Raw genomic sequence first — 15,297 nt, 5'->3', positions numbered from 1 at the left:
CAGTTCTAGAATTGTTGATTACATTATGTAGACTTTATTATCCCAGAGGAAAATCTGTTTGTTTACAGAAGGAATGTAGAAACATAATGCATTATTCCAGAGGAAGCCCACATTATAAGGCCCTTTACAGCCTGTCAAAGGGTTTTCCTTTAGGTTACCTTCATTTATTATTTTCTAGTATAGCCCTGTTCCCCACTGGACTGTTACGCTTTATAGATTTTTACTCACTATATGACAAAGTTCTTCCTATTTCTCCTGAAGCACCATAACACCAGTCAGGCAGGTTCCATCTTCTTCTAGTATCATATCTGCATTATACCCTAGGTGCATCTTGCAAACTTTTTTGTTTTTATTCCTCCAATTTTTACTTCTAATGACAGCACAGTTTTTTTGGAATTTCTTAGAGGAGTTTTTTGGATTTCTGTAAAAGGTAATTCCACTTACTTAACACTAGCAGATAATTTAAACCTTAAAAGTATCATCTCATTTTGTCTATTTGTTTAATTTGTCACCCCAGATCATTCTCTAATGGTAGATTAGCACTCTTCTATCCTCAGTCACCACCCAGTAGACCCTACAATGTCTTTATTCAAAAACAAAGTGATTCTTTCTTAACTGTTTGATAAGGTTCATCTATCCTCTGTTAGGTCAATCCCAACAATGAGCTAAATTGTCACTTTAGAACCTAATTGGAGAACATTGAAGTCTTTAAGCTAGTTTTATTGTATTCTTTTACACTCTTCACTTTTTTCATTTTTCCACTCCTAGGCTCCTGAGTCATTCTTGGTTCAGTAAATTCTGTTACTCCATTCTCTGCCCTTGATATTCACAGATTATACATTAAACAAGGGTTCTAAATTACATATCGTCTCTGCTTATCACAATTAATAAACAAACCACCTACTGTCATAGCTATGCTCTGACTTTGGAAAGAGATGAATCACAAAGATTAAGGTGTAATGTGAATGGCAACAGGTAGTCTGATCCAGCTGTAGGCATCTTCATAGAAAAGGAGCAGTGCTGATTTTACTTTGTTTATGGTTCATATAATTTTTGTGCTATTTCATCTGTTTTAGGAGAGTTAGTTTGGTTTAAGCTAACTTATAATTACAGTTGTATATACTGTAGTTTGCATGCTACTCCCTTTTTTGTGTATGGGAAAAGGTTATGTCTTTATCCTAATTTTTACTTTGAGTACTGCTTTATGTCAGTTTTGTGTTGCTTTACAAATGGATTCTCACTTTAGAACCTAATTGGAGAACATTGAAGTCTTTAAGCTAGTTTTATTGTAAGCTTTTTGAATGCTATTTTATATGGTTGCCATGAATATTTTTGAGTGAAAGTGGGAGCATATTAGGGCAAAATTGGGCATTTCAAATCTGATGCCCATTCACATCTGTTATATGAATGATTCCAGGGTGATTTGAGCATTTATAACCACCCATCTAGCTATACCACTGAAATTTATGCAGTGCATATAAGCAGTAGAAAATGGAATGGATCATCTCCTGCCTATTTGACCAGTTTCTTTCTTGCCAGTGTAAGCAATATCACAATATAAAATGTACCTTTACTCCAGCAGTCTGACATTAAATTAACAGCATTAGTAGGCCTTGTATCCCCTTGACCAAAATCAAAAACACATTGGAAAAAGTGCAATTTGTGCATTGACTACCAAATTAAATTAAAATTAAACAAACTATAAAAATAAGTGCATCAAGCACACCAGTTTGCAGTGCCCCCTACTCATTGGTTATGAAGACTGAATTCATTTGATTTAACACCAGTGTGGCTAGAAACATTTCATATTGAGCTAATATAGCATCACACAATGATAAATTCATTTGGCATTGCTGCTTTGTTTTCTTCAATTAGATTTTTTTTGCTATAAGGTTATTACCAATACCCAATCATTTGTACTTTTTATTACTTTGAAATCCATAATTGGGGACACACCTTAAGAGATGATTTATGCAGCCTATCTGAAGTTATCAGTGCTGCTTTCGTGACGTCTTTTGAAAAGTTTCACTGATACCATAAATTGAATCCTGTTTCAGAAAAATAAACATCTTCCTGCTTCTCCTGTAGGGTGCTCCTGGTATTGCTGGTGCTCCTGGTTTCCCTGGACCTCGTGGACCTCCAGGGCCTCAGGGTGCAACAGGGCCTCTTGGACCAAAAGGCCAACAGGTAGGTCTTCTAAACTAAAGTACTGTGCTTTACATTTTAGTAAGTTCTTATTTACTTGATCATGTATTTGTACCAGTTAGCTTGATAATGGCTTGTAATCACCATATGTATTGCACAACTCAGCTGGGGTGGGTATTTTAGCATTTAGCCTATGAAATGACCATAACTTTGAAAATTATAAGCTAGCTTCATAAACATTTGCAGATGGGAGGGTCTTTTGTTAAAGAGCTATGACTTTTCACAGCCTGAGCACTGTGCATTTGTGAGGTGGCAGTGAATCTAATGTGGCTTGTCCTGTATAAATTTGGATTAGAAAAGGAATGTAACTTTGTATTTTTGCTGCATAGAGGGTTGTTTAAGACTGACATACATGCATATATTTCATGATAGGAAGGGGAAGACATTGAATTTATATAGGTTTGATGTTATAACACCAACCTTAATCTCACAATGCTGCTTCATACAATTTTATAAAGATAAGAAGGAATTATTATGTCTGGTGTAAAGTGATGTTTCTGTGTTATGTAATATCATAATAATTTTTGTCTCACTCTTTCCCTCTCTCTGTCATTGTTTCTTTTACATCTTTCTCTTTTTCCCTTCTTTCTATTTTTTTTTTCTTTTTGGTCACTTTTCTCTTTGGACTTCTCCTCTTCCTTTACCTTCTATTCTGTCTTCATTCTGTTCTTTTTTTTACTCTTTCTTTTATTCCTTTCCTCTTTAACTATAGGGTGATCCCGGCATTCCAGGATTTAAGGGAGAACAAGGTCCCAAGGGTGAAAATGTGAGTGACCTGTTGCTTTGTTTTATCCTTTAAAGAATTTTAAATAGACAATAGTTAATTCACTAATGAAAACAGTTTCAGAAAAAATGTAATGCATGTGACGAGCCAATCGTATGGAGACTGTACTGTGTAAAGAAGAATGAGGCCCAAACTGTTAATGTTTCCTACAAAAGATACTCAGAAATGCACATTTCATTTTCAAGATGCTAAACAAAAGCATCTACAGGAAAAGCATGAGTTAAATTTGCCAAGTATTATATATCTGGATGTCTTAGCCTTTTAAAAGACATTTTTAAAAATGTGGGCAAAATGTATTTCTCTCAGATCGCCTACACTTTGTTAATGCTTTTCTTATGAAGGTAAGCAAAGCCATAACTGAATTGTCAGAAGGCCCCTGTCATGCTGGGTCCACAAGCAGAGTCTCAGTCAAACAGAATGTATTCATATATAATCAATGAAACACTCACAATAAATAAAATATTTATCTTGTATGAATTCATTTCTTTTATTTACATATTATATATTTTATATAGCATGCTTCACATTGATAAACTGATAATGCTGTATATATTAAGAAATGCACAGTTAAAATAAAGAACAAAGTATTGTAAAATGCTGTACTGCTCTTTTAAGATTAACAAAACATTTAATAAATAATATTGAACAGCTTTTTGTTTGATCATTTTTATCCCAGTCTATAGTTGTGCATGTTGAATAATTATATAAATAAGTTTTTAAATTAATGAAATATTACCATACATAGTGTGGCAGATGGACTGAATGATTCACTTATTTGTAAATCTTCTGATGTCACTGCCATTACTCAGTTCTGCAAATTGGAGGTTATCACACATGGTGGTAGTTGACAATAGTTCCATTGTTCTTGGTACCCAGCAACTAAATGATTTTTTTGACCAATATATCTACCTGACTTTTCATCATTTCTATTTCTGAATATTCTTCTTAGGGTCCCGTTGGTCCTCAAGGTGCTCCTGGTCCTGCTGGAGAAGAAGGGAAAAGAGGTGCCCGTGGAGAACCTGGTGCTGCTGGCCCACTAGGACCACCTGGTGAAAGAGTGAGTATAAGCCAAGACCAGCTTAAAGATCGGTTTAAAGCTTTAGCACTGCTGCTGACAATGACTACTTTTTGCATGAAGAACAATAAGACCTTTGAAAACCTTACCTGTAGATCAAAGGAGTGCTTTCAGAGATTCAAGGGGCAAGCTTAATTATGTAATAGTAAGCGATCCCAGTTCAAAGTAGAAGGGTTAAGAAATCCAAAAATATCATTAATTATGTATAATTTTTTTATTATTAGGTAGGAGATTGAAACTGTTGTAACCTAACTTCAAACAAATACACCAAAATTCCTTTCAGTTCAGTGAACTGTTAGGTTTGGTTTTCTTTGTTGTACCTGAATTCTCAGATGTTTAATATGATAGAGTCCACAGGTAATAGATAGCACTGAACATACTGATCTGCTTCTGTGTCATTGTCCAAATGAGCTTTAAGGATCCCAATTTTCTAATCCTAATCCTCTTTATTCCAGGGACCTCCAGGTAACCGTGGTTTCCCAGGCCAAGATGGCCTTGCTGGACCTAAGGTAAGTGCTTCTACTACAATGCAAATATTTCCATTTTTCATTCTTTTTACCTTTTGGATATTTTAACTAGTACATCTCAAACACAAATCCACAATTTCTTTGTTATTTATTTTCTGTTTCCTCATTTTTGTGCTTTCCCACTCTGATCTGCATGACATAATACACCCACCATGATGCCCAGTGTGTTAATTTATGTAATTCATCGACCATCTCCACAATGGAATTCATTATGTTATCAGGCGACTTACATTGGAATCACTTCATAAATGGTACAAGACCCCAATGAGTCCAGTAGTGAGATACGTCATCAATAATGCTCAAGGTAGAATACTTTACTAAATTATATAATGCCTCAATGATTCATAAGGTGAGGCACATATATTTATTAATCCAATTCCTTATTCTTCATGGTCAATAATTTATGAATAATGGCCTATTTTTATCCCCAGAGTAAAAACTCTTAATACATCTGTAAAGGTAATATTGGCCCATGCATTATAAAACTCTTTTATGACTGTTACAGTGAAACTGATTACATTGTTAAGCCCCCTGGGATTCCAAGATGGATCCCTGAAATAAATTTTTTATGGGTTCATAGTTCCTCACTTTGGATCTTCATAATAAATTATTAAACGATTCAGTAAATCCTGAAGTGGACTCTATAAGTGGAGTCTATAAACTGTATAAATCCTCCATGATGCCAATGACTTATGTATTCTTAAATTATAAAAGCCTTCACTGATCCCCGAGGGGAGATCTCTATAATACATTATTTATGGATTCAATATTCCCTTAATTAGAATCCTCTAAATAAATTTTGTAAGGTGTCGATGAGTCTTTAAGGGGATGATTCCCTATAAATGACTTGCACAAATTAAATAAATTCTTCATAATCTTCAGGGTTGAGCCCCTTATCAAATTAAATTATGCCATTGTAACCCACATAATAATATTTATCAATAAATGTTGTTTTATCTTGGTAATCTCAGTAATGGACCCACTTCAGAAATATAACTTCTCAATTATTACCATTTTATGACCAAAACAATTTCTACCTTTATATTCTTTTGAGGTCTTTTGAAGTGAACTCAGTCCAAACTTGAGAAGCTTTCCACTCTTGGCTACTTTTGTTTTGGAGGTCCTTTCCAAAAAGAGAGTACATGTGTCCTTCTTAGCTGCACAGAATTTTCAGGTCCAAATTTTTAATAAAAGCTGCTTCAATGTTGCTGTTACCAAGTGGAAGAAATATAAACATTTGGGAAAATGGATCATGTGGAATCCATGTGTCTCTCATATAGAAGACATTAAAGACCTATTTATTTTAATAGAGGGTACAAAGTAATACTTTTTTCAAGGATGTTGGTTTAATTATAAAACATTGATTGTAGTTGTCTGTGGAGATGTTATTTCCCATTGGACAATACTTTCAGGGTGAATAACAATCTGTTCTTTGTACGACTGTAGATCCATGAGCACAGCAAGTAGGGCAGAAAAACATCGGTCTTGAACAGAAGTTTGTCCATTTTATTAACAAGAATTACAGTTAACCGTTCAACATTACAGAAACATCATGGAAGTGATATGTAAAAACAGTTCTGTAAAAATATGGCAGCATGTGTGGAGTGACATGATGCTAAAATTAGTGCAAGGTGAAACAAAAAAACTTCCTTTTACAATCGAATGTCAATTTTTGTCTTTGAATATGGCTTTTTTTTAATAAATTCAAACTATATCAAAATAGTGTCATTCAATTTGATAGCTATATCTTTATTTCATTTCCAATCCATCTTTGCTTTGTTGACCATTGTCCCACATCAGCATATTGGGAGGAAAGTTAGAACGGAATTTTTACAGTCATGTCTTTACTTGAGTCTTATGCAGCGTATTTAAACTAGTATCAGGCTGAGAAGTGATTGTCTTTCTTTTTACTTTTTAAGAAAATATATTCTTATAATATTGAGAGTTACTGTATGTGCTGTAACCAGTAGGGGGCACCACCACGTTTTTAGAGAACTATGGCAGTCCTCCCCTAACAGCATCTTCTTGAAGCACCCATACAGAACTGCAGTTCCAGTGAACCTGTATGGGCATCCAAGCTGTGACGCCTCCAGCAGACCACTGCCCCTGAACATATTGGGGATGGGACTGCTCCTGGCCTCCAGCTTCTGCTCGTCCATCCCCAGCATCTTCAGTCTTGGTAGGAGGTTATGCCATCACCCAGACGGAATACCCTTCTGTCCTCCATGGCACTCACAGTGCCTGCTTACCATGAGCACAGTCCAACATTACATGTGAGGAAAAAATAAGAGAGATTTGGAGGATCTTTTACAATTACCATTAAAAAGTGTAGTGAGAATTCAAGCAAAATTACACATTTTATTGTCTAACTAAAAAGATTACAATGTCCAAGCTTTCAAGGTAACTCAGGCCTCTTCTTCATTTGCCTCGAAAGCTTGCATAGTTAGCCAATAAAAGGTGTCATTTTGCTTGACTTCTCACTACATCCATAATGGCTAAAACAGTACAACACCCTAGTACTACATTAAAAAGTGTGAGGAACAAAACACCAACATTTACACCCTTTACACCCATGACCCATACAAACATTATACCTCTTTAACTTCTTGCTACACTCCATAGTTGGGAATTTTATGGAACCTCATCTTCCCTCACTGTTCTGTCTAACATGAAGCTTTAAAGAATGGACTCTTTTCTTAAATTTATGATCTCATTTTTTTCTTTTTTGTGAAAAGGGAAATGTTCCATAAGTAAAAAAACTGCTGCTAATATTCTATTCCATGATCAAAAGAATAAAGTTCTTGGTCCATTTATTTATTTATTTATTTTTGACAGTGTGTATTTAACAGAACACACACACACAGATATATATGTACGCTTAACAACACAAAGCGTGTTTAATTAAAGCTGTTTTGGACTTCAGAAGATAGCCTATTAAACCCACTGACTGTTGATATACACTAGCAATTAAATAAAATGACATGAGAATGATGATGGATACTGACTGGACACTTTTGATGGAACTTGGTCTCTTTGAAGAGGTTGCTTGTGATATTCAAAATTAAATAGCAGTCTTCTCTTTGTCTTTTAACAGGGTGCCCCTGGTGAACGAGGTCCCACTGGCATTGCTGGTCCAAAAGGTGCTAATGGTGATCCTGGCCGTCCTGGAGAGCCTGGCCTTCCTGGTGCTAGAGTAAGTGTGTGTCCTGGAAGTGTTGTGGGCTACACCAAAGTGGCAAGATTATGCAGAGATTATTAGGATAACAAGAAAAGATCGTGGTTGACCTCTTATAATACTATATTTGTACATGACTATTTTTGTCTCATTCTTCTGTGTAGGGTCTTACTGGTCGCCCTGGTGATGCTGGACCTCAAGGAAAAGTTGGTCCTTCTGTAAGTATTACTTTTCCTCCTTTCTAGATTTTTTAGCATAGATAAATGATAGATTTTGAGCCTCTGTTGAAAAAATTTTGGAAAACATCTTTGGTTTAATGCTTCCTCCTAGATAGGCTATAAATTAAGCAAATGTTGCTGAAAAGTGGCAAAATCAAAAAAGAAAGGCACTACATAAGGCCATAGATAACTGACCTACTCTTTCTCTCTCTTTCTCTCTTGAATTCAATTTTGCTAGGGTGCACCTGGTGAAGATGGACGTCCTGGCCCACCAGGTCCTCAGGGTGCCCGCGGCCAGCCTGGTGTCATGGGTTTCCCTGGTCCTAAAGGAGCAAATGTATGTATGCCAACACAAAATTGATTGAACCCATTTCTTAGTGTTATTCAGTCGCACAATGACTCCACATTAGGTTTTATTCATTTTGAGTGGTTATAACTTGCCTACATATTCTGACTTCTTTTTACTCCTATAGGGTGAGCCTGGTAAACCTGGTGAGAAGGGATTGGTTGGCGCTCCTGGTCTGAGGGTAAGATTTCTTCTTCCATTCCCATCAGAAGTACAGGAAAAAAAAAAGCAGAAAAGCATTTTGGGAAAAATAAATGCATATGGCAGGTACAAAGTACCGAGTAGACTAGATGGGATTTGGTATGTTTGCTTTCTCCACGATCTAAGATGTGCAACTCTCATCATCAACAAAAAACCATACTATAATAACAGAGAACCTTCCTCTTTAAAAGAATCACAAGTAGTATGTTTTCTACAAATTAATATTATGGGCTTTAAGTCAGTTTATAACAAAATGTAAAAGTGATATCACTGCTCACAGTCAGAGTTACATCAGTTGGATTAGAAATTGTGGCCTTCACATGGAGAATGTGAGATTGCATCCCAAAGGGAACATAAGCTGCCAGAAGGTATCCTACTCCCTTGGGCTCTTGAGCGAGGCCCTTGACCTGAAAGCTGCTCCAGGGGTGCTAATGGCTGATACTATGGTCTGGTCCCCAAGGTAATGCAAAAAAACAATTTCCCCTCAGACATTAAAAAAATATATCAAATGCAAAAATCAGTATCAAAGCTTGTGAAGGATGTGCAGCTCTAGCACACTAATTAGGTGAATAGATCCTACACTGATCCAAAGAGGTATCCCCAGGTCTTAAGTAGTGTTCCTGGAGTACCACTGTACAATCAGCCTTATGCCAAAGGTGTTACATGGTTTGACCACGATGTCATGGAGAAGGTGTGAGTTATTGTTCATGATAATCCAACACCCTTCTCTCTGTTATTGCCTGCAGGAAATACAATTTAGTGCCCAGAGTATTGCAGGCCTACATGACTCTTAAGTCTATTGGCATCTCCTGTTCTTACCCACCATACCGCTTCATAAAAGAGCAAACTTTAAACCATAAACTGATAAAACATATGCAGACATTTTCCATCCATGCAAAGGTGTGGTTTTCAATTGAAAGATGTTTTTATAAAATCTGATATGTTGGTCCTTTCTTCAACCATAAGGCATTATTTGACCTTGAGGGAATGAATTAACCTTCTTGTTCACATTGTTTGTGGAATTTTTGGAGGAATGTTCAATCACCTGCCTCAGCTCCAGTTTTGTGTATAAACATTTTTACTGTATAGCAAGATCATTGGTGGTGTTTGCATGGAAGATGTGCACCTCAGCAATGCAGTATGCGACCATACAGCATCTGTTAGCCACTCATCAAGTAATGTTACTGCTAGCATTTTAAGGACACATATTTTCTGTTACACTGCCCAATAAAGTACATAATCACCACAAGCTTCTTAAATAAAGATTAAGAAGTAGACTAAACTGTTACGGATATATATTTGCTGAACTTCACAAAACTGTAAAAAATGTACAACAGAGTGAAAGCCACATATTCAGTTTACCAGACAGCACTGTCTATGTTAATTTCTCTTACTGTGTTAGTTCATTAACTTGGTTCTAGTTGTTCATTTATAAGTTACTGGGCTTTAACATTGTCTTCATTAGCACTTGTGGCTTGTGTCCTCCTGCAAACCAATCAGTATTTCCCTAAAAACATCAAACAGACACCCACTTTTCTTTCTTTTTGAGCCAGCAGAAACTAAAGTAGTTGAGTCTTCTGAAGGCGGGCAAATGCCCATTCAGCACAGTCTACCTGTTAGGTGATTTATATACATTTTATGCCTCTCACTTTTACTTCTGATATTGTTTTTAGGGACTTCCAGGCAAAGATGGAGAGACTGGTGCTCAAGGACCTCCTGGACCTTCCGTGAGTAGATGTTGCTTTTTTTGACCCACTTTAATTGAATCTCACAATGCCATGCTTCTTCTTACAGTATTATGAATGTCCTGTTGTTTAATACAGGAATATCTAGCTATTGTACTTAGTCACACTTAACTTTATCCACTCTGTTTCCTGTGATCACTCCACTAAAATAGCCATTGTCTGTTCCTATTTGGGAGCCAAAAATTCTCTGTATAGTTGGTAGCATTGTGGAATTACAATGAATGTCCTAAGAATTTGTCAATAAATGTCCTTCTGAGCTATTCTATATAGTTGCCACAGGACACCCTTCTAAGTTACCCTTTGTTGTCATATATCCTGGGTATCATAATAGTTAAAAAGAGAATAATACTATTAGAAAAGTTATTTGCATTCGGTTAAACAGCTGATAACTAAGGATGCAGGTAAATCCTTATTTAGTGCATCGTTCACAGAACAGAGCTGCTAAGATAACTAACAGACACATGAGTGTGCCAGCAATCCAAAGGAACACTTTATGACACATACACAGAGAGTTTAAAAATAAAAGCTGTCTCATACAATATGTTACAGTGCTCTCTAGCATGTCTTATTCAATTTCCTTGGATTTCATTAGGGACCTCCTACATTACCCCTAGCTATTTAATAAATGTCCACTTTATGTGCCTTTGGTTATTCTATGGAGTCTTCCAAGGTTCCCCAATTAAGGTATTTCTAACTTGACCAATGGAGTTACCTGTTATGTCTTGTGGAATTATCTAGTAGACATGAAAGTAATCTATAGAATACCCCAGACCTCCTGCTTTGTTGATCCTGGCTTTTGTTGGAGTTTCCTTAGCTCCTTTTGCTTTCTGCAGTTGCCCAAAGCAAGCTTCCCTGATGCATGTGATTGCTTTCTAGAGATTCCCTAAGATATCTAGCTAAGTTGTCACTACTTGATTTATCCAAATGCCTGCCATGTCTTATAGAAGTACATTTGAAAGATGTGACTGCTCCACCCTAGAACATCCCACTAGTGCGACCCTGGCTATACTATACAACCCAAGGCATTAAGCCGGAAGCATTTAGCTACATATTTATATTAAATATCTTGTAATATTTATATATTTTTTTTATGAAGCCATTTTTATATTTGTTTATGTAACAGCTTAGACATAGTCCTTTGCTTATGGCCCATCAGTTAATAGCCAGTAGGTGTCTCTTTCATTCACCCGGTGTTTCTCTTCTTTTCCTTTTCAGGGTCCTGCTGGTGAGAGAGGAGAACAAGGACCACCTGGACCTCCTGGATTTCAGGTATTCTTATTTCTTTATTGGAATTTAACCTCATAGCTACAAGTACAAAATAGTAAAAAATGACAGTGGGCAGCAATGGAAGTATCAAGTAGAGTTCTAGAACTACATTCACATAGAGAGCATATTTTAAAGTCCCTAAACATGTTATATCACATGCTGATAGTGTTGATATACTGTAGGGGATGACGTACAGTATGTATTGTGTGCTGAGACTGAAAGGGCTAATACGAGGAACCAAGTACATAAGAGAGAACGAAATTTATTGATTTTATTGAATGAGAAAAACATCACTGATATACACTGGTATACACATTGAATATTATTATTGCTGTCTACAGCAAATCAAACAGACATCTTCACTCTATTGTAGATATTCTAGCCTTCCCTTCCATTTTCTTCCACCTATTAACAATGCTGCAAAATTACCATTTGATTTTCAGATTGATAGGTTATAGTTCAAACATGCCACTCATTGCTTGAGTGGACATTACATACTTGCTGGTCCTTCAGGTTATGGTCAATATAACCCTGTCCTAGCCGACCAGCAGTATTAAAATAGTCTTGTTAAAGTGAATGCATTGTACGAAGTACATTTTTGCACCTTTAGATGGTAAGCAGTCTTATATAGAGGGGGACCTGTAGTAACTATTGCCTTCAGATTTGTCATCTGTTTCGCTATAATCATGTACAATCTGAGCCGTTCATGTTACAATTTAACTATATATAAAGGGACACTATATAAAATTGCAAAACTGAGCCCCACTTCAGAATCACCGTAGTTTTAAAAATGGCTTATACTGTATTACGGAAATCTGTAAACAATTATGCAGTTCATACAAACTGACCAGGGATAAAGTAATATATAAAAAGGTCCCATTTAAATTTACAAAAATAATGAGCTAGAATCCACTTGAAAAATCTTTCAAAAAGTCACATCTCTTCCCAGATGCATAAAACCAAACAAGAGCCAGATAAGAGCTTTTGGCACATTTTGAAACCATACAGTGTAGTAGTTTAACAAAGTTTAACATACTTGGTAATTCAAGTACTGCTTGTGCATAATAAATGGTTCAGAAAGTATTGCTGCCTACTGGATAATGCATTGAGGTTTAAAGTATAAGCACGTTCTGTAGATCATCTCAAGGAAATATCAAGACAAGGGTGCTAAACATGTGAAGTGCGTTAGGACAAGATTCAGTGTAGAATGGTGCTATACATGGTTGCAAGTTTAATAATATAAATCCCTCTACTGATTTAGTGCAACCCTGATTAAGTCATTTCACCTGTCATGGCTCACATGAAAGGGATATGGAGACAATTACAATGCAAATGTAAAGTGCTTTGGGATAAAGTTAGTTAGTTACTGAAAGACACTGTAGAAAATTTCAAGCTTGGCTGGCTCCATGTGACCCTAAGCAAATATTTTACCTGCAAAGACTTGCAGTATTAAATTATGAAAAAAGTCTATCGTACATGTGATGTGCATTCGGACAGAGCTTATCCTCCTTAGTGTGATATTTACCCCCCAAAAAATGAGTCACAAATGTTTACATTTTTTCTACAAGAAAAAATGTTATTGTATATAACAGAAACACATAAATTCTACGATCAACGTGTCCCTTGTGTTATCATGGGCTATGATTCAACTGATTCTACATTATCTGCAGTTCCACATAGTTTGGGATTATCTGCAAACTTAACCAGCTTGATATTTATATTCTTATGAAGATCATTGATATAAATTAAATGAGCAGCAACCACATGACTGACCCATTAGGGACACCTTTTTTAATATCAGCTAATTCTGAAATCTTCCTTTTACCATAACCCTTGGTTCTTGCTGTTGAAGCACCCATCTATACACCCTGCTCCTTGAATTTCTGTTTCTTTTAGTTTAATGCCTAACCACTTCTGTACTACCTTGTCAAAAGCTTTCTGAAAATCAAGATAAGTAGTATAATACAAACCTCTCTGATCATATCCTTTTATTGCTTCCTTTAATAATGCCAGCATGACATGATCTTCCTATCTAAATCCATGATGACTGTTCACTAATGCATCTGTCCTTACCACTTGATGTTCAATCTTCTCCATATTAATTGCTGCCATTAACCTCCTTAGTGTTATGTTTCCCCCCAGAAAAATGCACAAAAGACATTGTATTTTCTTCAACAAGAAAAAATGTTGTTATGTATAGCAGAAACATGTTAATACCAAGATGTCAACAAAGTTACATAAATACAGTAGAAAAGGTATGTGTACTGTCCACTGCTGTGCTGATGCAAATTTACGAAACATCCTTTGTGTGATATGTTTTGAAATAGTCACTAATACACAACCCAATGTTTTCATCGGGACAGCAGAAGTGTGTTTCTTTCCTTACTTTTCTTACAATATTTTTTTTGTTTGTTTTTTTGCTACTTGCGCATGAGAGGGTAGAAAAACAGATCGATGCACCCATTGTATTATTGTGGGCTACGACACTGCAAGGTTTAGTTACTTCCTCATTTCCCCTGACACAAATATTGACTGTTGCCTCATTGTGGACAGTGCTTAGTGGGCTAACATCTTGCTTGTCCTTGCATTTCATTACAGTTATTTTGCCTTTTTGTCACACTGCTATTGTTGCACCATGGTGAAGCTTCACATGATCAAATTCACTGGGCATATCACAGTGGTTTGGTCATATGATGCAGTATCATGCATCAGTTTCAAATTCTGTATCAACGCCTAATGAAAAAATTCACAATGTCATCACTATCATTCGAGAAATGGTTCAGTATCAATTCATTTCAAAACTGCTTTTACGGCTTTTTGTTTGACATTGTCTTTTTTTGTTGGAGCCTCTTCCCCCACTCATGAGCATTGATGAGTTACCTTAGAGTTACCATAAAGTGTCAGAAAGCAAAAAATATTCATCTTTTTGCAGCATGATGTTATTTCATCCACTAGATGGCATCAGAATACTGTCCAAAGAGTTGTTCAGGCTTAACACTAGAAAGTGTATCATTATTTCACCCTGAGTCAGATTTAATTTTAATTACATAGAATTCCAAGGCTGAGTCATGATCAGGGTTAAACCCAAGGAGGCTAGTAATAACGGATGGAAGGTATATACATTACAATGATCAGACCTCAAGGCCTCATTCTGACACTACACTAGTCACTTTACATTCAAAGAAAGGTTATTTACATGTTTTTTATCATACAAGCCTTGGAGAGTAAAGTGACTTCAGATGGTGTTCAGAATAGAATGAAGTTATTTAAAATCATATTTATTGCTCCATTGTTCAACACTGAATCATTATTTGACTAAATGGAATTTGAGGGAATGACTTAATGTGCTTGCTCTTCAACTTCAATGTATATGTAAATAATAGGTATTATAAAATTAGAATTGTTTGTGGATTAATGGAGGGATGTTTAATCATCTGTCTGAGCTCCATCTGTAAAATGTTTGTATAAAATTGCACAATAGCTATTTCATTGTAAAGCATCCTAAGTTAGTTGTTATTGTAGGAAGAAAAATATTATTTGATTGGCCTGCTAGGAATTCTACAGGACGAAGCAATATAATCTATACTATAATAATTTTATCTCTGTATCTTATAATATATAGGGCATGGCTATTGATTTGTAAAGCCACTCTTGATCATCAACTGTTAATGATTTAGCAATTTTTCAAGACATAACTTTAAATTTACATGTATTACCTGTGTGCTGCAATACAGGTATCCCATGCTCAATCTGGA

General features: G+C 35.9%; 1 protein-coding gene across 2 annotated transcripts in view; it reads left to right on the top strand.

The window, feature by feature from the left end:
* Positions 1-15,297, top strand: part of LOC114649092 (collagen alpha-1(II) chain) — a 94,243-nt gene that overhangs the window by 54,143 nt on the left and 24,803 nt on the right. For both annotated transcript variants that reach the window (XM_028798523.2, XM_028798524.2), the window contains 10 exons: positions 2,089-2,187; positions 2,918-2,971; positions 3,939-4,046; positions 4,520-4,573; positions 7,686-7,784; positions 7,931-7,984; positions 8,223-8,321; positions 8,458-8,511; positions 10,205-10,258; positions 11,492-11,545. In XM_028798523.2, the coding sequence (XP_028654356.2) occupies positions 2,089-2,187; positions 2,918-2,971; positions 3,939-4,046; positions 4,520-4,573; positions 7,686-7,784; positions 7,931-7,984; positions 8,223-8,321; positions 8,458-8,511; positions 10,205-10,258; positions 11,492-11,545 (729 nt within the window). The remainder of the gene's footprint in view (positions 1-2,088; positions 2,188-2,917; positions 2,972-3,938; positions 4,047-4,519; positions 4,574-7,685; positions 7,785-7,930; positions 7,985-8,222; positions 8,322-8,457; positions 8,512-10,204; positions 10,259-11,491; positions 11,546-15,297) is intronic.

This window comes from Erpetoichthys calabaricus, chromosome 3 (genome assembly GCF_900747795.2).
Source record: "Erpetoichthys calabaricus chromosome 3, fErpCal1.3, whole genome shotgun sequence".
NCBI classification, from domain to species: domain Eukaryota; kingdom Metazoa; phylum Chordata; class Cladistia; order Polypteriformes; family Polypteridae; genus Erpetoichthys; species Erpetoichthys calabaricus.
This window is presented reverse-complemented; position numbering and strand designations above follow the sequence as displayed.